Source organism: Myodes glareolus, chromosome 2 (assembly GCF_982192425.1).
Source record: "Myodes glareolus chromosome 2, mMyoGla1.1, whole genome shotgun sequence".
Taxonomy (NCBI): domain Eukaryota; kingdom Metazoa; phylum Chordata; class Mammalia; order Rodentia; family Cricetidae; genus Myodes; species Myodes glareolus.
The window spans coordinates 95,472,786-95,494,941 of record NC_142027.1 but is presented as its reverse complement, the minus strand read 5'-3'; the positions used below and the strand labels follow the sequence as shown (position 1 = coordinate 95,494,941).

General features: G+C 39.3%; 1 protein-coding gene across 8 annotated transcripts in view; it reads left to right on the top strand.

Moving 5' to 3' along the window:
* Fgd4 (FYVE, RhoGEF and PH domain containing 4) overlaps nucleotides 1-22,156 on the top strand; it is a 168,207-nt gene that overhangs the window by 140,026 nt on the left and 6,025 nt on the right. For all 8 annotated transcript variants that reach the window (XR_015000405.2, XM_085684800.2, XM_048452431.3 and 5 more), the window contains 6 exons: nucleotides 4,614-4,786; nucleotides 10,625-10,655; nucleotides 11,129-11,221; nucleotides 11,481-11,606; nucleotides 15,924-16,064; nucleotides 20,585-20,725. Coding sequence is in view for 7 of the 8 variants with exons in the window: in XM_085684800.2 (XP_085540926.2) it covers nucleotides 4,614-4,786; nucleotides 10,625-10,655; nucleotides 11,129-11,221; nucleotides 11,481-11,606; nucleotides 15,924-16,064; nucleotides 20,585-20,725 (705 nt within the window). In the remaining variant the exon portion in view is untranslated. The remainder of the gene's footprint in view (nucleotides 1-4,613; nucleotides 4,787-10,624; nucleotides 10,656-11,128; nucleotides 11,222-11,480; nucleotides 11,607-15,923; nucleotides 16,065-20,584; nucleotides 20,726-22,156) is intronic.

Here is a 22,156-nt window from a genome sequence, read left to right as displayed (position 1 = left end):
TAATAATTTTAGATATTGTCCAAATTTATTTGAAAAAACTCATTTTTGCATAGCAAAAATACTTTGTTTTTTCTAAGTTATATAGTTTTATACATAGCAAAATAAAAAGCAAAAGCATACAAGAATCATACCAGGGTTCCAAGTTTTATTCAGAAGCCTATTACAAAATGTAGGTTTCACTATTGTTCAGGTGAGAACATGATTGCTGTTAAAAACACTGATCTGAAGAGGAAGAACCACAGGCCATGGAGAGGAGCAATGGAGAGGTTTCTAGACCTGGTGAAGAGGCAGAGAGGTTTTGGCAAGCACCAAAAGTGGACAAGAGCCTTGTGGTTTACAAAGGAAAAAGAAGTACCAAGGAAAAGGCTTGGGATCCCTGGTTTGAGCAATTTCAGAAGAGTCTGAAGGGGTCACTGGCCAGTGCCTGGCCTTTGGGTGATGGGGGTAAGCGATGGTAGCGCAGGTAAATAAACACTGTTTGAAAGTTGCCTCTGGTCTAGTTGACTAAATGGGATGGCAGGTTCACATTTAGCAGTGGACTGAGTGATCCTGTTAGTGTCAGTTAGATGTGAAGATGCCAAAGCATCAAATACATGGACTAGAAAGAACTGCTTGTGCTGGACAGAATTCTCAGAATCAGCGTTTGCCTGCCTTTACATGTTAACCATGGATCTTTGTCCTTCCTGCACCATGGCTCCTTTTACTTTCCTGGTTTCTATGGATACCCCAGGTTATATACTCATATCTGAAGATTCAGATCTAGAATTCACATATAAGTTAAAACATGTGATATGTGTCTTACTGGGTCTAGGCCACTTAACTCAGTATAACATGTTCTGTTTCCATCCTGCAGATTTCTTTATTTTGTTTTTTCTTTGCAGCTGACTAGAATCCCACTATGTATTTGTGCCATATTCTTACCATTTCTTCATCACCTGGAAGACAGATGGACTGTTTCCTAGCTATTGTGAATAGAGTAAAACTTATCTATGGAGTACACGTTGATTCTTTTGGGCATATAACAAAGAGTGGTAGAGTCAGGTCCTATGGTTGATCTACTTTTAGCTTTTTGAGGATTCTTCACACTGATTTCCACAGTAGCTGCACAAGTCTGCAATCCCAGCAGTAGTGAAGGAGGGTTCTCCTTTCTGCACATGCTTACCAGCATTTTTTTCTTGATCTTGACTGGGGTAATTTTGCAGTTATCTACTTTGGTAGGTAAATTACTCACATTTGCAAATCCCTAATTCTAAAGATGTAAAACACTGTTTAAGGTATATCTTAACCATTTTTTTCTTTTGAAAACTCTGTTTAGATCCGTAACTCATTTTTAAGTTGGGTCCTTCATTTTCTTTACTCTTCCTTTTCTGAGTTCTTTCTGTATTGCAGACACCAATCCTTTTTATCAAATGGGTAGCAACAAAGAGTCTCCCCTCTATGGGCTTCCTTCTCACTCAGCCTTGTCCTTCACTGCACAGTTTATTAGCTTAATGAGGTCCAGTTTGTCAACTCTTGAGCTAATGAAGTCTATGCAGATGTCTTTTCCAGAACATGTCTTATAGGGTACTGTCTTTGTTTTCTTATGCAATTTCCCTGACTCAGGTTTCACACAGAGGTTTTTTAATGTTTATGAAGGGTGATAGATATGGGTCTGATTTCATTTTTCAATATCGACATCTACTTTTTTCAGCATCCCTTGTTGAAGATGCTATTTTTTCTTCATTGAGTTTCTGGCATCTTTGTCAAATGGTTGTCAATATGTATTCTCAAATCATGGTCTTCTGTTTTGTCCATCTGTCCTGATGTCTGTTTTCTACCAATACTATACTGGTTTTATTGCTATAGCTCTGTAACTTATCTTGAGATCTGGAGTGGCATTGTTCTTCTTGTTCATCATTGCTTCAGCTATGTGAGATCTTGGTGCTTCTATGTGAATTTTAGAATTTAGTTTTTATTTCTGTGAAGAATAGAGAATCTGTGAATTATTTTTGGTAGATTGTCCATTTTCAAAAGTCTGCCAGTTCATGAGCATGGGAGGTCTTTCCATTTTCTAGTATTTTCTCAATCTCTTTCCTCAGAGATTAAAGAAGTTTTATTTTGTCTTGGGCTGTGTGTATATGTCTTTCATCATTTTTATTAGGTTCACTCTTAATTTTTTGAGACTCTTTTGAATGGTTTCTTTCACAGTAGAGGATGCTGTTAAAGGTATATTAGACAAGTACAGCAAACCACTCCATCATGGTTCTGCCTATAAAGCCATACAATGGCCCTGGAGGTTTTCTTTAGCAAGTTAGTACCATATCGGAGCCTACCCCAGTTCCACCAGTCCCCAGCAAGCAATAGTTAGCCAATGTGGCCAGTTATATGACTTTCCTTGAAACCTAATAGCTCATTTTTAACTCAAGATTCACATTCAGAATCCTGTACATTGATAAAGTTTTCATTTTCGGTTTACTGGATGGAGTAAGCAACTCCACCCACATTCCTTACTGAGTATGTAATAGAGTATGTAATAGTATAATGTAAAATTGTATTATTCCCTTAAACATTTTTGCTGAATAGGTATGGAAACAAGTCTCTTGTACTTTCTAATATTTTTGTTGAATTCCATCAGCAATGCAGTTTAGATTTCCTAGTAATTTTTTGTTGTTGTTTTTCAAGACAGGGTTTCTCTGTGTAGTAGTCCTCGCTGTCCTGGAACTAGCTCTTGTAGACCAGGCTGACCTCAAACTTACAGAGATCCACCTACCTCTGTCTCCCGAATCCTGGGATTAAAGACATACACCACCATTGTTCGGCTCTTCCTAGTAATTCTTAACATAAGCTTTCCTAGTTTGTGTAAAAGAAGAATTGCTACTACATATGCCATATTCCCATCCACACCACTGGCTTGAGTTTGAAGAAGAGTATCCCCTGAGGCAGCCCTGACCTATGGGACTGTGACTAACATTTTGGAGAATATGCTGTCTTCTCCTGTCACCTCCAAAGGGTCACTAAGACAGAATGCAGCAAGATAGCTGAGGAACAAATAGAGTGGTTTATTTTTTTTAAAAAAAAAAAAAAAGCTTCTTAATACCATTCCATGCACATGGGTAGTATATTTTGATTATATTCACTCCCTAGAACCCTCTCTTAACTGTTCCTATTAAACTGAACCCCTTCTTCCCAGCAACTCTCTTTTTCTCTCTCTCCCTCCCTCTCTCTCTGTCTCTCTCTCCCCCCTTCTATTTTTTCTTACTTTTTGTGACCTAATGACTTTATTTAGGATTGTTTAGATGAGTAGGGAGTTATATACTTTAATATAGAATACTATACAACTGAAGAAGACTCCCTTCCCTCCAGGGATGATGAGATTTTTAGCAGACGCCATCTTTGTGCAGGTCTCATGCAGATATCCACAGCTTCTATGAGTTCATGAGTTAGCGGTTGTGTCCAGAAGACAGGGTTGCACAGCACTCTTCCCATATTCTTTTCTCTGTCTTTTGTGGTATTCTCTGAGCCTTGAAGTAGGAGATGGATGCAGGTGTCTCTTTAGAGTTGACCTATCAACAGAACTTTATTTTCAACACCTTGAGCAGGCATGAATCTCTGCATTCACTGCAAAGAGAAGCTTCTCTGATCAGGGCTGAAAGTAGCCTTTGTTTATGTATATAAACATAAATAATTACAAAGCAGCTTCACAAGATGTTCATTTAACAACCCAACAGTCATTGAGTACCACATGGCTTTTTGCCAAATTTTCCTCTTATAGAATTCAAATCCAATCAGAAAGCATGTGGTTACCCCCGTATCAGCCATGCCACTATTATATAATAGGCACATCTTATCTAACAGGTTAGCATTGTAGCTCACAAGGTCCACATGGAGATGAGACCTTTGACGACTTCTGTCCTAAGCAGCCCACATAGCACCTTCCAGTACTAGAGCTAATCAATGAGAAGGAAGCTTCCAGTGCAGTTGTCAACTTCTCTATACCCTGCATCCAGAATGTGTAGTGTATTCAGCAACAGGGTCTTACTATGTAGTTTGTTGATGCTGCATTTTTTTTTCTGGTAGTTTGAGTAGCGATGGAAAGTATACTATGAAAATGGAACTCATGGAAAGTATTAAGTTCTAATGATGATTTTGGGAACAGGGAGAAGTGTAAAGTGTATTAAATGGAGAAAAAAGTATTCAGATATGTGATATTTTGTATGACTCCTGCAGCCTAGTGGTTACTTACATTTTTCCCTTGGTTTAAGTTCCACCTTGTAAAAATGTTAAATGAGTCTCTATTTTTTGTCCAGCAGATCTCTGAATATTTGAAGTTGTTTATTTTGTCTCGCAGTTCAGTCACCCATTAGTCATGGATTCTTCCTTTGTTCAGTGAATATTTAATTGAATTCCAAGGAAACATCTAAGTGTGGTGCTATACACCTATGTCCTCAACACTTGAGAGTCTAGTCAGGATTGTAAGTTCAAGAGTTATCCTGGTTCCAAAGAGAGACAGTAGAGAGAAAGAGAGAAAAGTTATATATTCTTTAAAAAATCAGTGGCATTTCTGTCCAGAGTTGCATGAGTCAGACTTTTATTTTATCTTCCTGTTTATTCGTTTGTATTCTGTCTCTTTGCAGTTCAACAACATGTTGCTGTATTGTGTGCCCAGATTCAGCTTGGTGGGCTCCAAATTCACAGTTCGAACCAGAGTCGGCATTGATGGGATGAAAGTGGTGGAGACTCACAATGAAGAATACCCACACACTTTCCAGGTGTCTGGGAAAGAAAGAACGCTGGAGCTGCAGGCCAGGTGAGAGCCTTCCCACCACAGCTCGCAGCAAAGTCATAAGCGACCCCGAGGCCCTCGTTACTGTTGTCATTTGTTTTCACAGCGAATGCTCCAAACCTCTGGAAATCTGACTAGCTGTAGGCGAAAATCGGGGTTCACTGAGACAGGCATCACGTCTTTTCTCTGATCCCTGTATTGCCTAGGGCAGAGGTGTGTGTACGGTAGCCATCAGTCAGGTGACTGCAGAGCAGCAAGGCAAGGCACTGCTGCAATTTAGCCCTGAGACCTGAGGGAAGACTCAGTGCCTCCTCCTCCCCCCACAGCATCCCTTAATGATTATTCTTCCATGTGAAATTCTCCCTGATAACAAATTGCTGCAAAGACTAGCCCGGGAGCAGACACGGCAAGAGATGCAGCACACCAGCAGGGAAAAAATTGCTGGGCCACACAGCCCAGGGAGAAGAAAGGGAACCTGAATTTGAAATAATGAAAGGGAGCAGGAGAGGTGAGTGCAGCACTGAGAGCACTTGCTGCTCTTCCAGAGGACTGGAGTTTGTTTGGCTCCCAGGACCTGGATTTGGCTCCTGGCATCCACGACTCACAGCTGACCTCTGCTGGCCCTGCACAGACATGATACATCACTTAATATACTCAGGCACATATACATGTGCATAAAATTATGAGTAAATAAACCTTTTAGACTTATAAAAATTCAACCAACTCCTACACAAAAACTAGCAATCCTATAGTAAGGACCAACAATGAAAGCAGTTTGGAATAACTTCCAGACAAAGAATTTTTAAAGTAATTTTTTATACCTTATGTTCTCATCACAGTTTCCTCTCACTGATCCTTCTGGTCTCCTCACCTAACCATCTCCATTCTCATTCTCTCTCTCTCTCTCTCTCTCTCTCTCTCTCTTTCTCTCTCTCTCTCCAAACAGGTAAATAAACCAGAATTTTAAAAACTAAAAAGGAGAAAGTACAAGAAACATACACAAATATACACATACCCTACAAAAGTGAAAGCTATAATATATAAATAAAAGACAAAAAATGCCCAACCAAGATGGTATCAGATGAAAAGGTCTGTAAAAATCACCACTGGGTCCACTTTATGTTCTCTGTCTTCTTGTCTTCTGCTGGGCGTAGGTTAATATCCCCAGTGAGACTCCACTGGAGAAAACCAGTGTTTCCTTCGCAAGTGGATGTCAATCTGAGATAGCTTCTTGCTTAGGGGTGGAAGCTCATCAGACAGAAAATTGAGTATGAGCAAAGAGCTCAAAGAGGGTATGAACATATTCTAAGAAAACATAATTTCATGAAATAAGGAAGTCAATTCAGGATATGCAAATAGAATTCTATAAAGGATAGAAATGTTGAAGGAAACTCTGCAAACTAAAAAAAAAAAAAGATAGTCACTAACTCAAAAAAAAAAATGTTCAGTGGAGAACCTAATGAGCAGAATGGATTATTCAGAGAACACATCATGACTTGAAGACAAGGACAAAGATTGGATCACTCAGTCAAGACCCATGACAATTTAAAAAACAGTGACAAATTAGTAGAACATGGGAGAACTTTGGGACAACATAAAAGGTCTAAAAAATTCTATGAAATATGGTCAGAGAAGTTTATGTCTAAAACAGAAAACATCCCAATAAAATCATAAAGAAAAGGCAAATCTTGGGAAGAGAACTAGTACAGATACAAGAGACAGAAAACACCAAATAGAGCAGACCAAACGGTACCCCACACATCATATTATAACTGAGTGACCAAACATGCAAGAAAAGAAAGGACACAAAAGCTGTCAGAGAAGGCCAATTAAAGTAATAGCTGATTATTCAACAGAAATCTTTAAAAGGAAAAGGGCTTTAAAATATGTGTTTCGAGTTCTGAAAGACCACAGCTGCTAAACCAGACCCATCTGATGTAATAAAAGAAAAAAAGAAAACAGTTTTCATGATAAAAGGAGGCAAATGAAAAAAAAATAGAATCTATTTCCAAAAAAATGAAAAAGTTCTACATTTAAAAAGGCAAATAGAATTTATGAGCTTAACCCAGTATGCTAAAAATAATACTTGAGACTAAAGAGGATAATCACCTCTAAGATGCCACAGGAGGAAAGTAAACAACTCAAGGAGTGTTAAGAAAATAAAATATAAAACACAAAATAACTAGAATTCAATAATAACTCTGAATATTAATGTTCTACTTCCCCCAATAAAATATGCAGAATGGAATGGAAAACTCCAACTTTTTGCTGCCAACAAAATCATATCTCCCATCAAAGACAGACACCACCTAGAAAGGGGTGGAAAGGGGCACTCACTCCAAGGGGCACTCACTCCAAGGGGTGGAGGCCAGGACAAAAGCAGCAAAGCTGTTGTGATTTCAGACAGAATAGACTTCACACAAGCACTAGTCAGAACATGTGACAGTCACTTCAGGTGAATTAAATATTAAAATCAAAACCCCTGTTTAAAGTGGAGACACAAAGTCAGAGTTTTATACTGAAGTAAACTGGCTCAAAATATTTGTAAATAAGATGAAAGTTTGCACACTGAAGGTATAGTAAATGAGCTTGATTGTAGTAAAACATGCTACCAATCAAAGAAATGGAAATTACCGACTTAGTGAGATGAATTTTCAAATAAGCTGGTTGCTGAAGTTAATTGACTTTACTGAGCCGAAGTGTATTCTTCATCTGTTTATTTGATGCTTTATAATATCCTGTAGCTATAAACAAACAAAAAGGATAAAAAGTATTGTTTCATATACTTAGACAGTTTCTATTTCTTTTGGTTTTTAGACAGTCATTTTCAGTTACTTAATAGAAATTTTAAATATAGTAGCAAGTAAATTGAGAAAAATAGTAAATAAATATTTCTTGACTTTAAAAAAACAAAACACTAAAGTATTTGTCTGCATTTAAAAGACTGATAAATGAGTTTACTTCCAGAACAGCAGAGCTGGGAAACACAGCAAGGCCGACTGGAGCTCCCTATGGGAGATAAAGTGGAGTCTGCCATGCTAATCGGCACAGGTCCCATCAGCATTGCCTCAATATCATGCTGCTCAATAACAATAAATGCCGGAAAGATTGGTATCAGGCACAGGTCCATACTGTCGCTCTCAGCAGCCTGAGGAGTCCTCTTAATGTTTTAGGGACCTCATGCAGCTCACACCAAACTGGGACTCATTGCTTCAACCAGAAGAGATTCAAGACTAACCAGAAAATACAGAGATGAATCTTTTAAAAAGTAATGGAGATTAGATAATAGAGACACACTCGGGTATGGGCTTCTCAAAGAAGTTGCACAAAGTAAGACAACCAAGTGTAAGGATGGGCTTCCCACACGAGACTTGCAGCCAAGTATTGTAACATGAGCTCTCTCTGCCACTTGAAAGTGGTAAGAAGCCTTTTTATTCTTTTTCTTTGTCTTATAATAAGTGAGATATCGGGTAACTTCAAACATCCTTTGAATGGAATTATAATCTTGTAAAGTCAGAGGCACCTAGGCTGCACAAGGGGTTTGGTACATGCTATTTCATTTCCCTATAACTGAATTTTTGATGTGATTCTTAGAACATTGTAGGTTTGCAGGTGGGGAGAGAAAAGGACCTTCACCAGCTGATTTTTCTGGAATCCTTGATTCTCTGCTGGCAAAACATTTCAACCAGGCTGTGGAATAAGAAGCTTGCTTCCTGCCCATATCACTTTAACGCTCCCTGCCTTTCCACCCTGCTAGTACCATGCACACTTACACCTGTTGGAATGAGGATAGCCTTCAAAATCCCTCGATTGAAAGTTCTGACTTAATTAAGAATCCACTCAAAGAGATTTTCCAAGTTTGATATAAGCTTCCTACAAGGGAGAGGAAATGCAATCTTTCCTTAGTGTGCAAAAAGGAAGTTGAGTACGATCAGGTAAATTTCTCCCCAAGGAAAATTATTACTCTACAGTCCATGAGTCTGGGAAACCCGTTCCTGCATGATTTAGAGTATTCAATGCTCACCTTCATATGTAGTGGTTCAGGTATGGTATTGCCTGAGCCTTTAAGGAAGAGGCAAACAATTGTTTAGCAAAAGAAATGCGAAGTGGCTCCTCCAAGATCTTTCAAAGACCTTTTGCTTTTCTTCTATCTTTTTCTAAGATTTAATCATAAATCCCCAAAGACTCTGGGTTTTTCTTGTTTTTTAAAACCGCACTATGTCTACATCACTCCCACTGTTCCCTCCGCTGTCAAACTACTCCATGCCCCGTGCTCTCAAATCCACCATGGTCTCGCCTTTGCTATTGTTATATGTATATACATACATACATACATGCATATGAGTGTGTGTGTGTGTGAATATGTGTATGCATGTGCAGGTGTTCGTGTGCATGAACAAATATATTTATACCACCCACTGAGTCCATTTTACATTATTCCATGATGCCGGTACATATTGTTATCCTCTAGTGTGTGTGTATCTTGGACATAACACAGGTATTTGTTGTTATACTCTTAGAGTTCAAAGGAGTTTTAGAATTCTTTAAATTCTAGTCTAGGGACTCATCTAGGTAGTTCTCATTAGAGAACACTTCTATAGGACTAGTGGATTTGGCAGGAGTCATGCTACCTTGACCATTCATGTTGTTTGTTTGTTTCTGCAGTTTGGCCTGGCCATGTGGACTCCTTCCTTTGGTTATGTGGCTGATGTGTGAATCTAGCCTTCCTTAGATTGTGCCAGTGCACAAGCTATATGACAGGAGTAGCCCAAGTAAAGGTGGTGGATGAGCTGTTTAGTTGAACAAGTCAAAGATGGCTCCCAAACCATGGGTCTGATACTTGGCAATGGTATGACGGCAGCAGATAGACGGAAGGATGGGAGAGGAGAGTGGCGTCTCACCTGTCAAAGGGATGGTTCCATAGAGAGCAACTAGACTGTGGATGTGGTGAAGGATGGGGACAGAAAGAGAAACTTACCAGGCAAAGTGAACAGACCTGGTTCTCAACTGGAACCAGACTTGTGGGTATCCATGCCTGTCTCATTCCTGCACTGAGTTTTTCCCCAGTTAGGATGTTGATGTTGGCTGTGAGTTTGTAGTATTATATTGTACTGAGATATATTCTCTCCAGTCCTACTCTGTCTAGGACTTTTATCATGAAGACATGTGAATTTTGTCAACAATTTTTTCTGCATCTATTGAACATTCATTTTTTATCTTTAAGTCCATTTATGATTTATTACATTTATTGACCATGTATGTTGATCTAAACCTAAATCTCTGGGATAAAGCCAATAATATCATGATGGGCAATCTTTTTTATATATAACTTTATTTTGTTTACATGAAAGAATTTTTACATCTAATTTCATCAAAAAGATTGGCCTATAGTTTTCTCTTTTGTGTTTATTTATCTGGTTTTGATGTTAGAGTGATACCAGTTCTGCAAAAGGGATCTAGAAGTGCTCCTTCTATTTACAGAGAGTTTGTTTTGCTTTACTAATTTAACAAGATTTGTGTATAGCTCTTCTTTGAAAGTCTGGTAGAAGTCTGCTGTGAGTCCATCTGGGCATGAATTCGGGTAATTTTTAAAATTATAATACTATCTTTGACTTTTCTAGTATGTCAAGCATAGAGAATCATCTGGTAGGTGATTGTTAATGTCATGGTTTGCTGTCAGAATGAATGGGTACCAAAGGTGGGCAGCAGTCTGATACTGTATCAAGAAGATCTAGAGTCCCTTTAATTATTTCCAAACCATTCCTGTGTTTTCTAGGAATCCAGAGTGACGGTAAAGCATGTTTTCATTCATAGATTGCAATTCATATTTTCTTCACTCATTTTGCTTTGTTTTTCTTTTAGCTCTGAACAAGATAAAGAAGAATGGATCAAGGTAACTCTTTTACTTTCATTTTTGTTTTCTGTGCATAAGAAATGTTTACATTGGGGCCTGGAGAGATAGCTTGGTGGCTAAGTGCACTTATTACTCTTAAAAAAGCTGGCTTTGGGGCTGGAGAGATGGCTCAGCCGTTAAAGGCGAGGCTCACAACCAAAAATATAAAAAAGCTGTCTTTAGTTCCCAGGACTTACATGGTGACTCACAGCCATCCCTAACTCCAGTTCCAAGGGTGCAGTGTTCTCTTCTCACCTCAGTGGACAGCAGGCAAAATATATACAGCAGGCAAAACGCTCATAAGATAAATTTTAAAAAAGAAAAATACACATATTTGGCTTTTAAAAACATAAACTATAAGAATAAGTTCATTTAACTTGAAATTATCATTAAAAATTATTTATGTGACAAAGTATACTTATTAATGTGTATGTGATATTATAATGTATGGTTTTATTTCATTTATATTTTAGGCCCTTCAAGAGAGTATCGATGCTTTTCATCAAAGGCATGAAACCTTCAGAAATGCAATTGCAAAGGACAGTGACATCCACCTAGAAGTGTCTGTAAGTTCTTAGCTTTAAGATGCTCTCTCGGTGTGTTCTCAAAGCACCCTCTAGTCATTCTGTTCCCAAACCTCCTCCCTGGCAATGCCGGAATTGGTGATTAGAAATAGTCATTCTCTCCTAGGTGGGTATAGTGGTAAGTGCCTAAGTGCTTTGAAAGTCCTCTCCTATCTTAAAGATCAGAGCGTGGTGCGTGCTGCGTTGGGAATGTGCTACTAGAACGGAATAGTAATTGTTTCCAACCTACCTTTCCATTTAGACTGCTGAGCTAGGAAAGAGGGCCCCAAGATGGATACGTGACAACGAAGTGACAATGTGTATGAAATGCAAAGAGCCCTTCAACGCCCTGACAAGGAGGCGGCATCACTGCCGGGCATGTGGACATGTGAGTGTGATTCTTGGTTGTTATGGCAATGGTAACTATGTAGGTGAAGTGAACTCATTCGCCTGGAAACAAAATAATCACTAACATTCACTTAGTAAGCCTGTTTTGGAGCTAATGATGTGCAAAGTACTGTGCTGTCTCCTGAGGGACAAGAATATGGTTAATAAAAGATCCCTGGCCTCGTGGAGATTACATTGTGAAGAAGAAAATAGATAAAAATTCAAATTAGTATGAGTGGGTTAAGAAAACAGCCAGCAAACTGAATTGGAAAGTATTAGTCATGGAAGATTTCAGACCAGATCTAATTAGACAAAACAAGGCCTATCTGGGAGACTGATACTTGCTTAGCTGCCTAAAGGGGAAAAAAAGTCTTCATCCTGGAGGGGAAGCAAGAGGTGCTCTGCCCACAAGGAGCTGTGCCTACAGCCCGGGAGTGGGGCGGCCCTGAAATGCTGGGAAAACCTCTAGCCAGGCACGATCAAAAGAAAAAATAAGTGACACAGATGTAGTTAAAGTGAAAATAATCCGAGAAGTCAGTGTGGTTGGGAAGGCAAGAGATGAAACCCACAGTTCAAGTGAAAGTCACAGCCTTTGCAGGGCGGGGCAAAGCCCTCTCTTTTAGCAGGAGAGAGAAAGACAGGTGCAAGTGTGGATAAGGGAATTAGATGGGGTTTTACCGTGTGGAGCATGTTCATAGTGGAAAGGAGGGCGTTTGAGGTCCGTGTTATCTTTTTAGTGAATTGGACAGAATGATCGGCTGAAAGTGAGAGACAGGGGTGTCTTGTGAGAGTCAAGAAAGAGGACTGAGTGTAAGATAGCTTCTCCGTCAGAGAGCAGTGAGCCTTGCAGTGGTGCGGGCGGACTCGTCACCCTTTGAAAGTTTCTACTTAGAAATCTAAGCAGAGTCAGCTTAGCCGCAATGGCTTTTCATTTGGTTGGTTGGTTGGTTGGTTGGTTGGTTGGTTGGTTATTTCTTTTTTTTATAACAGAATTTAGCCATGCAGGCCAGAGAAGGCAGAGAACAAGATTCATGGAGAATAAGTGTAACCAAAAAAAAGGCAAGGGAGAATTGTAGGTGTCTGCCTTAGATAAGCCATGATTAAATATTGGAAACGGCAGAGCTAGTGCATGGGAAAGATTTCTGATTTCAAAGCTACATGGTCATGGACAACTGTAGGCAGGTTAGAGATATGAGGGGTACTGGCGAATGAAGGACGGGTGTTTGGAGTTGGCACCGAAGTCCCTGGTGATGGCAGGGCAGCTGTCAGACAGGATGCCAAGTGTGGCAGGATGCTTGCTGAGTGTGGACACTGGAAGAGCTGGGGATAGAAAGGTAGTTGGAGACCAGACCATCAAGAGCAAACCCAAGTGTCTTGTATGAACTATAGGAAAAAATTGGTTTAAATAGTGGGAAAGATAAGGAGTACCCATGGATAGCTCTCAGCATGAAGGTCTGGTGACTGGCTGTGTAATGACCCATCAGTGATAGGAAAAGCAAAAAGTGTGTCTCACTGGTCCACTCTTTTGCTCATTCTCTTGAGTTGTAGCTTGTTTGATTTTATTTATTCTTTGAATAATTTTTATTTCTAAATTGTTTTTTCTTCTAAATCTACCCAATACTCTTTGATAGTTTTTGTTACTTAAAAATTTGTTTTGTTCAAACATTTCTTGCTATAGAATGTGTATTTTAGAATGTGTATTCAGTAATGCTAGTGTCTGAAGGAATATTGAATAGGTTAAACCTCTTGCTAGTGGTTTCTAATTGTACTTTCTAGTTTTTTGTTTGATTGCTTTCTTGCTTGCTTTGTTTTGCTTTCCTTTGCTTTGTTTCAGCATAGCTCTCCTATAACTGCATGCCAGCGTTTGGTGGGTGCTTCATTACACTCCTCTCATAGTTCTAGCATAATGACTAAGTCTGATTCTCCTCTTCTATGTCAGTCGGGCTTGAAGGCCTTTCTCCACCTGTTAAATGTGCATTTTCCCTATTCATATAACATTACAGTGTCAACTCACTGTTTTTCCTTTGATTTATTTATTTATTGAATAGTTTTGTTTCCTTCTTTGTACCTTGGAAAGTCATCTTTACTTCAAAAGACTGAATCATTAAAATTACATTTTCTTTGTGTCCATAATCTACTTCTACTATGGCAAAAAGCTTCTCAGAGAAGTAGCTCTAAAGTCTGTCTTTTAGAGAGAAGCAAGAGTCAAAGCATGCTTAGTAAAGGGCATTCATTTCGTTTATGGTTTTATATGGTCTATCAGTAGTAGGGGTATAAACTTGACTTTTTTCTGAATAAAGCATTTATTGTAGAGGTATTTCTGATTTTAACTTAATAATTACATTGCTAACATGTAAAAACAAAGATATATATGTATATATGTATTTGTGTAATGTTATGTAATTAGAGCATGATTTGGCCAACCGTGGAACTGAGTTTCATTTGGAAAAAGAAAAGAAAAGGTGTGCGATGCAGTTGCCAGGGTGGGAGAGAATGATAACTTTGGAGGGGCCTTAGGAACCAAGTTAAGCATTGCACCCTTTTTCTTAAGGTTGACTAAATATATTATGATCTAATGTTACTTGTTAAACACAACATTTAGATAGATAACTCATAGCTTATTCTCCTTTATGCTTAAAATTTTTTGCATCTCTTCTCCGGACACTTAGATTAAGCATATTGAGGCAGATTGTAACCAAAACTAAGTCAGTGGCAAACATCTATCTCAGAAAAAAATATTTCAATTGATCTTTGAGTTTGCTTAAAATGTTTTCTGGTACTGGCATACTTGAACTTTGGTCAACAGATTAAAAAAAATGCTTGCATGTAGATTATCAAATACAATGACATGATTTGAGTATAACATAGTTGAATTGAGTTTACAGATACATACATATATATCTAACACTAAACTTCCAAAATAAGTTTGTCATAATTATGAGGAAACTGTGGTATTTATTAAGGTTGGATAGAAATTGAACTTGGGACTTTGAACACTATGTCTGTATTCTACCTCTGAGCCACACCTTTAGCCCTTGACCATTTCTGGGGTGTATTTCAACTGCTGTAAGTCTCTCCAGATTCTTTTCTTACATGCTCATACATTTCTAAATAGACTTTATCTTTTATATGTATGAGGGAAATGTAATTTCCTAAGCTAGAAGGCAGTTATGTAGACCTACAGAAGTTCTAACACTAAGAATAATCTGGAAAGCAGCATTCACTCACAAGCATTTGTGTCATTGTCACCTGCTCATTGACATTCTGTGACTGGTGTGTATGGCGAGCAAAGTATCCCATAATAATCTCATGTAGCAGCGTTCTATAGGAAGTGGACAAGTAGTCATTCAAGTCTATAGTTACAAACTATCCAGTGCTGTGAGCGAAAGGGGACCTTAGTGGCAGTGGTAAGAGTCAAGCTCTGTTCTAAACACTGAAGAAATTGTCTTCCAGAAGGAAGAAGGGGAATTGAGACTTCAAGGACTGTAGGAGATGGAAGACAAAGGAAGTGTGGTGCTCTGGCTTATAGGAGATGGGAGAGGAAGGAGACATGGTGCTTTAAGGGTGAAAGAAGCCAGTGTCATTGAAGAAAGGCCAATCACACAGAGCACCATAAACTATAATAATTTTTTCTTTAATAAGAAACAAAGGAAAAACTGCAGGTTTTTTTTCACTGTCCTGGAACTCTAAGGCTGGTCTTGAAGTCACAGAGATCGTCCTGCTTCTACCTCTACCTCTTGTGTGCTGGTCCTTAAATCATTCACGACCACACATGGTTTTAGAATGAAGGATTTTTTAAGTATAAGGAACATATCAAACTCATACCCTCTATCTACTATTTGGAAAATAGATTCTTGTAGAATGTTAGGGTGAAAGATATAGGGAAAACCAGCCAGGCTATAAGAGTTCAAAGGTGAGTGCTAATAACTTGTACTTAAAAAACAGATTGAAGAAATATCTCGAGCAGTTAAAGTCAGCAGGACACGAGATGATGCATCTGTGAAGGCAGGTGAATCGTCTGGAAATTCCCTGAATGCTGTGAGGTGGCTGTGCTGTTTCCTGTGAGAAGAGGGACAATGAGAGGAGACAGACGATGACACAGCCGGGGCCAGGGACCTTTAGAGGTCAAAGTGATGTTCAGATTCGGTCTCACACATCATTAAAATACTTTAATATATTTAACATCTTTTAAAATGTTCTTAGACTAATAAAAATGTAACTTTTGTAATTAAGTTTCTTGTGTATGGATGACTATTTCCTGAATATAATTTTCTTAAATCTACTTATTTATTTTGAATGTCCTTTTATAAAATTAAAGGTGGTTTGCTGGAAATGTTCTGACTACAAAGCCCAGCTTGAGTACGACGGTGGGAGATTGAACAAAGTCTGTAAAGACTGCTACCAAATAATAAGTGGATTCACAGACAGTGAAGAGAAGAAAAGAAAGGGGATCCTGGAGGTAAACTTGGTCAATTCTTTGTATTCTCAGATAACACTGTCTTGGTCATAAGGAGCACAGACAATGTGCTTATTCTTGCTGCATTAGCACCAGGCTGACAGTGAGCAAGAGTCATGCTTCTGCTTTAGTTGTTGGCCTTGGTCTCTTCCCTGATTACAGAAAGTAAGATGTTCAGATGAGTACATGTGTCCTTCATGGAAAGCTTTCAATTTCATCATATATTAATGTTGAAAACCATTGCATGAAAATTTTCAAATTTGGATAAAGTACTGTTTTATTTCCTAAAACACTACTTAGCTTGCTGTGTTAAAAGACCACTTCTTTGTGGTAATGTAATAGCCAGGGCAACAGTTTCGTGACCATCAAAGCCCGTCTCCAGTAAGTTTGACTCATATTTTAGAGTTAATTCAGACTAAAATAGCTTGTGTCTGAAATGGATTTACATTGAAAGATGCATTGACAAAATAAGAGTAATCTGTATAATAAGGCCTTGTGCTGGTGAGGTCAAGGTCACCTAGAAATAGAATTAAATTTTTTACATCCAAAGTCATAAATATCAGTAATTGCGTACTGAGCATTTGCAAGAAAAATACAAAAGTCATTTGTTAACTGAGAAAGGATCTTAAACTTCAATGTTTGTTTGAGGTTAAATTGTGAGCCCACAAGCTAAAATTGTAAGTCTAAATTCTCTTAGGATATAGCCATTACTGGTGGAAAAATGGGGAGATATTCTTCTTTGGAGCCCAGGACCAGAACCTCAAGGCTTTAGTAGAAATCACTGACGAGTGTGACAGAGTAGAGTGCGCCTGATACCATGTTTCTTAAAGAAAAGGTTTAGGCTGCTTTTATAAAATAAAAAACCTTTAGCTTTTTAGAAAACCTTGTGCTTAGGGAAAATCATCAATTGGGTTAATTTATGTAATCAAACAAAAAATATAGTCTCTGGAAGTAGAAAATCAGCATGTCCACGCACACATAGAGCCTGTCTGAGCCCTTCCCCTGCTCCAACCTGTGTACTGTACACTCTAGAACAGAGGCCAAGCCTTTTGTGAGCAGATCAGAGGAAACACTTTACAGGCCAAGAGGCCAAAGCGGTGGTTTCCAGAGGCCTCTTAAGGGAGAGAACAATTTTTTAGTGACAAAACTTAAGGCATTTAGCTCAATATATTTGTACATTCTTTTCCACATTTTGTATGTGTCTGTAGTGTTTGTGAGTCTGCAAGTTCTTGATGTGTGTGAACACATGTTTTGAGGTATATGTGCACATGAGTGCTCGTGCATATGTAGGCCCAAAGTTGCCATCAGGAATTGTCCTCAATTGCTCCTCCACCTTACTCATTGAGGCAGGGCCTCTCAAACAAACCCGGAGCTCACAAGTATGATGTGGCTAGTCTTGCTGACCAACCTGCTCCTGGGAGTCCTCTGTCTCCATCTTCCAAGTCTGGATGTACAGGCAGGTCACCATACCTATCTGCATTTATATGGGTTTCTGGGACTAGAATTCCTATCCTATTTTCAGGGTGTCACCTGCTGAGCCATCTCCCCAACCCTGTAAGCTTCTTCCTGTCTTTCAAACCACTGCGCCATTGTTTAGGTGTTTTTTTGTTTTTGTTTTTTTGGCGGGGTAGGAACATTCCAAAATATATTGTTTTAGTATATAAATTTTTCTAATCTGGACCTGTTATTCAGAACTAACCTTTTTGAGGGAGGATGGTACCTTACTCAGTGTTTCCTATCATCAAGTTGGTTATAAATGTTTGTCAAATTATTAGCTTATGGGACATACAAAACAGTGCTGGACTGGAGCTGACTTGCAGATTGTCATTTGGTTGATGCTTCTTAAACTACCTAGGGCCACGCCTTGATCATATCCAAATCATTACTTATCCATGGAAATCAATAATCATGCACTCTCAGGCAGGGTTCTCTATTGCAGTGGTTCCCAGCCTTCCTATCGCTGCAACCCTTTAATACAGTTGTTCATGTTGTTGTGACCACAGCCATAAAGTTATTTTCTGTTACTACTTCATAACTGTAATTTTACTACCGTTATGAATTGTAATGTAAATATCTGCATTTTCTGATGGTCTTAGGCAACCTCTGTGAAACGGTTGTTCAGCCCTCTTAAGGGTCACAGCCCACAGGTCGAGAACCACTGCTCTAGAGGAGCAGAGCTGGTAAAATGAATGTGTATGACACAATACAGGCTGGGTAGTCAACAAGGGCCATCTGTATATGGAAGAAGCCAAGAGAACCTCATAGCTGCTCAGTTCACTGCCTCAACCATCCCAGTCTGGCACTGGAAGCCCCGAACGATTCTTGGAAAGTTGCTAATCTTCAGCTCAGGTTGGAAGCCAAGAAGCTAGATTCCAGAGTCAGAAAATGACAGCAGCAACAACCATGGGAGACGACATGCCCTCAGCAGCAGGAAGGGAAGGCAGCCAAGCAGCACTACTTTCCTCTGGCCTTGGGGTGTCTGAGCTGCTGCCCATCTGAGAAGGGTCTTCTCAGTTCAGTGATTCCTGGAAATGTCCAAGGTGACCTGCCCAAATTCTCATGCCTAGTTAATACTAGATCTGTTCGGGCTGACAGTCAGGATTAACTACAGGTACCATCAGAAAACGAATGGCTTTTCCTTTGCTGTTTTGTTTTTGTTGTTCTTGTTGTTGCTGCTGCTGCTGTTGTTTTGAGAGAGTGTCTCCCAAAACCAAGAGTGACCTCGAACCTCCGATCCTTTTCCCATAACCTCCCAAGTACTGGGACACTGTGCCCGTTTGTGTGTTGGAGTTTGAGGAGTTTGAGAGGAAAACATTACATTTCCCCAGTGACTTACATTTTTAGTGCTAGACCCATATTATATAAGAGGCTGCATATTTTTAATTTTATAAATAAAACTTAGTGGGGATTTGTTTGCTTTCTTTTTTGTTGTTTTGTTTGGGGGGATTGTTTGTTTTGTTGGTTTGTTGGTTGGTTGGGGTTTGTTGTTGTTGTTGTTGTTGTTGTTCTTTTGCTTTCTTCATGTAAGTACTTTTGTTATAACCTTGATTTGGACTCCAACTTTTTGTAGAAAAAGTTTGCTGACTAACATTCTGAGCACATATTAGTGGCACAAGAAAGGCTCCACAGTAGGTTTCCCTATATATGTACACATCCTTATCTGGCTTCCATCGCTGTGCCCTGTAGACAAAGCTGAGTACCAGCCTTGTCCTAAAGCTTTTGCATAGGAATAGAAGCAAAACATTTAGTTAAATATTCATTTCCCATTTATCTAGTACTTAACATATTAGTAAGCAAAGCAGAAAGCTTTTGCCTCACAAGTTTGCTCTAGTGAGATGCTTCTAATTACAGCCTGTGAGGACAGAGCACTGAAGGTCACAGCTTCCAGTTACAGCCTGTGAGGGCAGAGGGCTGAAGGTCACCTTTTGCCTTTCTAACTCTTGCCTTATTGGATCATTAGGGCCATAAGTTCAGTGTCTTGATTCAGGCTGGCTGAGCACAAATTCTAGCACACCAAATTCCAAATTTATATTCTTGGGGAATCTGATTAAAAATTCTGAGCTTTAGAAACAATGGAAGCACTTAGCTTCTCAGTGTTGGTGAGAATAATACACGTCTCTGGTGCGGGAAAATTGTCTATATTCTGTCAATCATGTTTTAAATAAACGCTGATTGGCCAGGCAGGAGGTGTAGGTGACAGGAAGTGGAAATGATGCAAGGAGAGCAGGAGAATTCTGGGAAGGAGGAAGCTGATTCCTCCCACTCCTGCCCAGACCACTGAAGCAGCAGGATGTGATCTGCCCCACTGAAAAAGGTACTGAGCCATATGGCTAAAATAGATCAGAATAATGGGTTAATATAAGCTACAAGACCTAATAAGAAGCTTGAACTAATGGGCCAATCAGCTTTATAATTTATGGAGTCCTCTGTGTTATTTTCTTTGGGGCTAAACAGCTGGGGGGACAGTCCACTGATATCTCCTAGTAGGCTGGGAGTTATTATAAGTAGAAGGCAAATTTTTCTCTATCCTTTTCTTGTAAAGGTATGGTAAAGAAGCAATCCTTCAAGTCAGTAACTATAAGAGGCCACTCTTTGGGTAACAGAGAAGGCAGAGGAAGTCCAGACTGTAGAGGGCCCATAGGTTGAATTACCTTCTTGACAGCCCTTAGATCTTTTGTCTGGGACTTGTGGCAGTGGGGGGACTGGGCAGGGCAGAAAAACACAAACAAGCCGGCCCCCATCATGTTACACGTCTCAAGCAAAAAGAAGTTCTGTGGTAAATGGTTGATAAATGTTGACTATTTAAGGACAAAGTCTAGTAATACAGAGAGTTAAAGATAACCTCAATAGGTTTTCATCTCATAATAGAGAAAAACTAGTAAATGTAAATCTGTCTTTTTGGAGGGTAACTCAGGAAGACGTGTTATATAAATATACTGTGCATTATATCTGTTTCCCTTAAGGCATGTTTCATCCCTATCTGATTTGTTGGGTTTATTCTTTCTCTTCATTGTATTTTCTAGATTGAATCAGCAGAAGTATCAGGAAATAGTGAAGTGTGCAGTTTTCTCCAATACATGGAGAAGTCAAAACCTTGGCAGAAAATATGGTGTGTGATCCCCAAGCAAGACCCCCTAGTGCTGTACATGTATGGCGCTCCTCAGGTAACTAAGCCACGTATATGTTAATGACATGGCCAGGGCAGAGTGGGGCACGGGGACACTGATCCTCAGGAAGACAAAAGAGCTCAGGCAGTATCACTGTGTCCTATCAACTTTAAAAATAATGAAAACTAAAACCAATTTGGTTGATTTAAATAGATGGTTCTTTTTATACCTGCGTATTATTCACTGGGTAAATGGTTGGTCTCTTTTCGTCTCTTTTCCTTATTTAGTGAATGAGGAAAGGTCAGTTGAGTAGGAACACAGGAGTGAGGAGAAGGAAAGGGAAGTAAAGAGGGAGCACACCGGTGTAACGATGGGAAACATGGGATGTTTGCACACTGGTGTAACGATGGGAAACGCAGGGCATTTGCACACCGGGTAATGATGGGAGACGTGAGATGTGTCATGTAGTTGGTTTTGTTGTTGATAGTGATCAAGACCTAAGGACAAAGTAGTTTGAAAGGACGAGAGAATTGACATAAATCTTGTGTTAAGATTAAATCAATACTAAACTCAGTAACAAGTTTTTATGAACCATATACAGCTAAGCTGGACACCTGGGGTCGCCCTAATGCCAGTTTAGCTTCCAGAACAAGCTTTGAAAGTGAACAACACATAAACCAATTATGCATTCATTCACTTTTAAAACATAAAGAATTAAATTTGTCAAATTTAAGCTTCATCCTACATCAAGAACTAGTAATTTTTTTTTTTAGAAAATCCCTAAAAATGCCAAGGTATACATCTTATTCTACTTTTCTGTTTTTCCTGTCCATAAATAACTTGAATGAATCATTAAAGGCAATATCATTGTTAATTCTTAGTAATGCTTGCTGGCTTAAACTTTAAGAGGCTGTTTGTTATTTGCCTCGGTCTCCTCTCTTCACTCAGTGGAGAAGTGCACAGGATCCGATAAGCTGCCCACAGGAGCAGGTGCCACACCAACACTTCCCGGCTCATCTGGGTGTCAACTCTGCTCCATCCATTCTATTCCGTCAGCATTAGCACGGACCTCATAGACACTATAACCACATCCATTCCATTCCGTCAGCATTACCACGGACCCCATAGACACTATAACCACATTCATTCTGTTCTGATCAGCATTACCACGGACCCCATAGACACTATAACCACATCCATTTCATTCCGTCAGCATTAGCACGGACCCCATAGACACTATAACCACATTCATTCTGTTCTAATAAGCATTACCACGGACCCCATAGACACTATAACCACATCCATTTCATTCCGTCAGCATTAGCACAGACCCCATAGACACTATAACCACATCCATTCCATTCTGTCAGCATTAGCACAGACCCCATAGACACTATAACCACATCCATTCCATTCTGTCAGCATTAGCACAGACCCCATAGACACTATAACCACATCCATTCCATTCTGTCAGCATTAGCACAGACC